Genomic DNA, 5,263 nt, shown 5'->3' with positions numbered 1-5,263 from the left:
GGAATGCCAAAAGAAAGATGAGTAAAGGCATAGAACATGAACAAATAATTTATAGAAAAGGAAACTTTCCAAAGAGGCCAATAAACATATGAGCAAATACTCAAATTCAATAACAGGAGAATTGCAAGTTAAAACAATTACATATGGCTTTACACCCATATTTGGCATTAGAGGATAATGCCAAATGTTGGTAGGCATATAGACACTTAAGAAGCTACTTTGATTGTTAATGGGAATAGAGCCTGGTGCAGTAATTCTGGAAAGGAATGTGGTAGTGTTTAAACAAAGGGCATAAGAGTATAGTATATGTAGTTCCAATATACCAATGTTAAGTGAAATAAGCCAGACATAAATAGACAAAAATTACATACTTCCATTTATATGAGGTACCTAGAATAGTCAAATTCATAGAGACAGAAAGTAGATTAGTAGCTAGTAGGGGCTAGCAAGGGAGAGAATGAGGAATTATTGCTAACTGGGTATAGTTTCAGTTTGGGATGATGAAAAAGTTCTGGAGCTGGATAGCGATGATTGTTGAAAAACAGTGCAAATGTACTTAAAGCCACTGCACTGTACACTTAAAAATGGTTAAAATGATATATTTTATGATAAAATGGTAAACGTGTATTTCACCACACACACTTAACAGTAGGAAACCAGTAATCCAATTAGAAAATGGATAAAAGACATGAATAGACATTTCATCAAAGAGGGGATATGGATGGTAAATAAACAAATGAACAGATGTTCAAAACCATTAATAGGGAAATGCAAATCAAAATCACAATGTGTAGTGGTCTACACAACTATCAGAACATCTGAAAATAGATGATAACAACAAATTCTGGCAAGGATGTGGAGAAACTGGATCTATCCAGCTTGCTGGTGGCAATGTGAAATGAAAATAGTTTGGCAGTTTCTTATAAAACAAAACATGTGCTGACCACATCACCCAATCTCATTATTGGGCATTTATCCCAGAGAAATGAAAACTTATGTTTACACAAAAACCTGTATATGAATGTTTATAGCAGCTCCATTTGTATTAGCCAAAAAAATTGGAAACAACCTAAATATCCTTCAAAATATGAATGGTACATTCATAAAAGGGAATACTACTTAGCAATAAAAACTAATAAAATATTGATAAATGTAGCAACTTGGATAGTTCTCAAGGGGAATTATGTTTAGTGAAAGAACCAATCTCAGAAGGTTACATACTATATGATTCCATTTGTCTACATTCTCAAAATGACAAAGTATAGAGATGCAGAACAGATTGGCAGTTGTTAGAGACCAGGGATGGTTGGTGTGACTATAACGGGATAGCACAAGGAAAACCTCTTTGGTGACGGAACAGCTCTGTATCTTGACTGTGGTAGTGGTTACATGAAACTATACATGAGGTAAAACTGCATAGAAGTACACACACACACATACACACACACACAGATGAGTTAACGTAAAACTGGTGAAAAAGGAATATGGTCTATAGCTTAGCTAACAGTATGACACTAATATCTATTTCCTGATCTTGATATTGTACTACAGTTATATAAGACATCCTCATTGGGGGAAGCTGGATGAAGGGTTCAGGGTACGCTTATGTGTCATTTTTGTAACTTTCTATCAGTCCCCAATTCTTTCAAAATTAAAAAGTTAAAAAAAAGGTCTACATGCACTTAAAGCAATATATATTTTGTAAGACAATACATGAATATACAATAAACCCACTGGAATGTCTCTAAGGGGAATGAGTAATAAAATGAAATAAATTATTGTTAGCCTTGCACTGGCTAATGATGATGACAGTGTGCCATAAAAATAGGAATATGATGAATTTCAAAGAGGTTATAAAAGTATACTTTAACTCTTAATACAAATAAACCTCTTTATAAAAGGTATTTTATAAGAGCCTAGATTATGGGGCAGACAAACTATGGATGAAATCCTAGCTCTGCCACTTAGCAGCTGTGTGACTGCGCAAACTACTCTGCTTCAGTCACCTTATCAATAAAAAAGGGAACAATGTAACTCATGCCCAATGTTCTCAGAAGTGTTAAATGGGAATAATGTAGGTAAAGTAGTTAGCACAATGCTTAGCACATAGCAAGCACTCAGTTATTAGCAATTATTGTTATGATTATAAATGCAAGCACCAAAATTACCTTTCAAACTGGCTGACAAAAGATATAACATTTTATCTTTCCTCTAGAAACTAAAACTAAACTGGTGAGATCAGAAACTCTGAATATTTTTCATTATTATATTCTGAAGTTTTATACACAAATAAAATACTTGTGAAATAAATGAACAATTACAAGGTTTAATCACTAAATCTCATCACTAAATCTTTACTATGTACCTAAAGTTATGTACCTTCATCCTTCATGTTCCGATCTATCTGTGGACCAGCATTCCTTTCTCGGAACTGTATGCCCTGTATGTGTCTTTGCATAGCTTCCTGTATTACTTCAAACAATGGTTGATCCTGTTTGAGACATAATGGATGTTACCTCTGTTAGAAATCACATTTTTCTTATCGTCTCCCAAATTCCACAACTGAAGTTTTGTGGAAACATATATTTTTCCCTTAGAAGGAGAAACGGGGATAAGGGGTGGGACTGGGGAAAGAAGCAGCTCCTATACATCATATAATAGATTAGACCTTTGGCATATGAACATTTAACATACTGTAGTTTTAACTATAAATTCTGTGACATGAAATAATTTGTAATTTGCTGATACATGAAAAATAATCTTGTGAGCTTGTGTAATCTGCGTTAGAGTGAACAGTTCAGCTAATAAATGAATCTAGCTTATTATACAGAAATCTGAGTTTTAAATTGGCATTGCTGTTCTAATTCATCCACATACATAGCAATGGAGATAAACTATATACTATAATGGTAATTTACTTTAGGTTAAAAAAAATTTGGACAAATATTCTTTGAACACTTCATGATAGAAACATTGTAGTGACATAAATCTATGCTAGCCCTGAGGTAGCTTAGAAGTCCTCCATATCAAATAAACTATAACATAAATGCAGATCAGAAGTGGCAAAAGTCCAATATCCCTGGGGGGAAAAAAACCACAAAAAAAAGTTTATTCATTCTGCACTGCTCATAAGATAAACTCTGAACTCCCTGGATTGGTAGCCAAGGCTCTCCACAACCTGGTCCACCCTTTCCACAATCCCTTACTACCCTGCAGGTACCCTACACAAAAAGCCAAACTAGACTGAGCAGTCTGTCCTAAACTGTGCGCCAGTCCACCCTGTGCTTTATTATTTATTTCATCTTTAATATCTTCTCACAACTTCCTTCATCTCTGATGAAATCCTATTCACTTTTCAAGGTTTAGTTTAGGTGAAATTTTAGCTACTTTCTGTAGTCCTCCCTGAGACCCACCTACTAGATTATCTCTCTTTGTTTTATGAGACTAGCACTTCCCTCTTTTTTGCAATGATTGTATTATATACACATCACCTCTTCTACCATGTTGCAAGCTCTTTAGGCAAAGAGCAAGTCTTATCTCTGCAATCTCTCATAGTAGCAGCAGGTACTAAATAAATACCAATATTTGAAGAATTTGTAAGATTCAGATTCTTAATTTTACATATATTTTATATTAGAAGCTAAAAGTCATTTTTCAGGAAAAAGAATTATTTTAAGAAATGATCTTTACCAGTGTGCCAGCAGACAAAGGAGCAGAATCATCTGTAGGATACATTCTGGAAACTGGGCACCTGAGAATGTCTAGACCATTTGGGACCATTTTACAATAATCCTGAATACACTGCAGCCACCACCACACAGCATCCCGGCAGTTGTATCTGGCATGAGTTCCTTCACCCAGGAGATTAGGAATGAGACCATGTCTCAGGGTACCAGCAAATGCTAAAATAATATTCCTAAAACAACAGAATTAGGTGAATCATTTGACATGAAAACAATCACTTAAAAAAATTGAAGACAAAAAAGTCACTCTTGGTAATCATTATTTTTTATGTGTTTTCTCTCCTGCCCTTATTTCTTTGTATTTTCATGTAGAAAGAGGTCATAATATAAAATAAGCACTGAATTGAAAGTCAGGCACCTTGATCCTAGCCCTGTCTTTTTCTCTAACAATCTGTGTGACTAACCACCTCTGGGAGAATTTTTTTTCATCTCTGGAGTTTGGGATTGGAATGGGTGATTTTTAAGGTCCCTCATAGCTCTAGGTTTTACTTTTGAAATCTCTCGTATTTCAAAATCTGAGTAACTAAGAACATTGAATCTTATTACTTTAAATAGCAGATACCAAGAATTAAACAACCATATAAGAAAATAAATGGGTAAAAACTGACCTTGAAAAACATAATTTATTTTCAAAAACTTGTAGAGAATATTTTATCTTTCAAAGTGTTATTCTACTATCATACACCAAATGACAACTTTGTAAGATGGCATGGCATTCTAAAAAGAGCATGAAAGTGAGAAATAAGAAGACTGAGATTTAAATCCTAGTGTTGCCATCTGTATGACCTTGGAAAAGGCATTTAAAATATCTAGGCCTCAATGCTTTTTGGCTAAATCATTTAGAAATTTAATTAATTCTATATATCAGTTCAATGCCCATTTCTTTAAAAAATTTTTTTTAAAATTTTTGGCTGTGTTGTGTCTTCGTTGCTGTGCATGGGCTTTCTCTAGTTGTGGCGAGTGGGGACTACTCTTCATTGCGGTGTGCGGGCTTCTCGTTGCGGTGGCTTCTCTTGTTGCAGGGCACGGGCTCTAGGCATGAGGGCTTCAGTAGTTGCGGCACATGGGCTCAGTAGTTGTGGCGCACAGGCTTAGTTGCTCCATGGCATGTGAGATCTTCCTGGACCAGGGATTGAACCCCTGTCCCCTGCATTGGCAGGTGGGCTCTTAACCACTGTGCTACCAGGGAAGTCCCATGCCCATCTCTTAAATTACAGTGTAAGAGGAACTTTTTATCTTCGCAGTACAAAAGTGTTAGTATGGACTGTGACACTTCCAATTAATAAAAAGTTAGAGTATTAGCAATCTTAATCATCTAGAACATGTCACACATGAGAAAGTTGAATAAAAAGTCCTCTGTCCATGAACATCTCTGCAGAGGGTGGAAGTAGAACTATCTGTGGTAGAGACAGCCATGTGTCCACCAAAATGGCTTTCCTATACATCCCAGCCTACCTTACACTTGGCTGTGGCCAGATGACTGCATTCTAAGACAAAAGAATGTTAAGTACATGGAACAG

General features: G+C 35.6%; 1 protein-coding gene across 1 annotated transcript in view; it reads right to left on the bottom strand.

The window, feature by feature from the left end:
- The window catches only part of AGL (amylo-alpha-1,6-glucosidase and 4-alpha-glucanotransferase), an 84,002-nt gene that overhangs the window by 23,694 nt on the left and 55,045 nt on the right, over nt 1–5,263 (bottom strand). The window contains exons 26-27 of the mRNA XM_007449605.1: nt 3,691–3,916; nt 2,380–2,491 (exon numbers count right to left, since the gene is read on the bottom strand). Of these exons, the coding sequence (XP_007449667.1) occupies nt 2,380–2,491; nt 3,691–3,916 (338 nt within the window). The remainder of the gene's footprint in view (nt 1–2,379; nt 2,492–3,690; nt 3,917–5,263) is intronic.

The sequence above is a fragment of the Lipotes vexillifer genome, unplaced genomic scaffold (genome assembly GCF_000442215.2).
Source record: "Lipotes vexillifer unplaced genomic scaffold, Lipotes_vexillifer_v1.1 scaffold445, whole genome shotgun sequence".
In the NCBI taxonomy this organism is placed as follows: Eukaryota; Metazoa; Chordata; class Mammalia; order Artiodactyla; family Lipotidae; genus Lipotes; species Lipotes vexillifer.
This window is presented reverse-complemented; position numbering and strand designations above follow the sequence as displayed.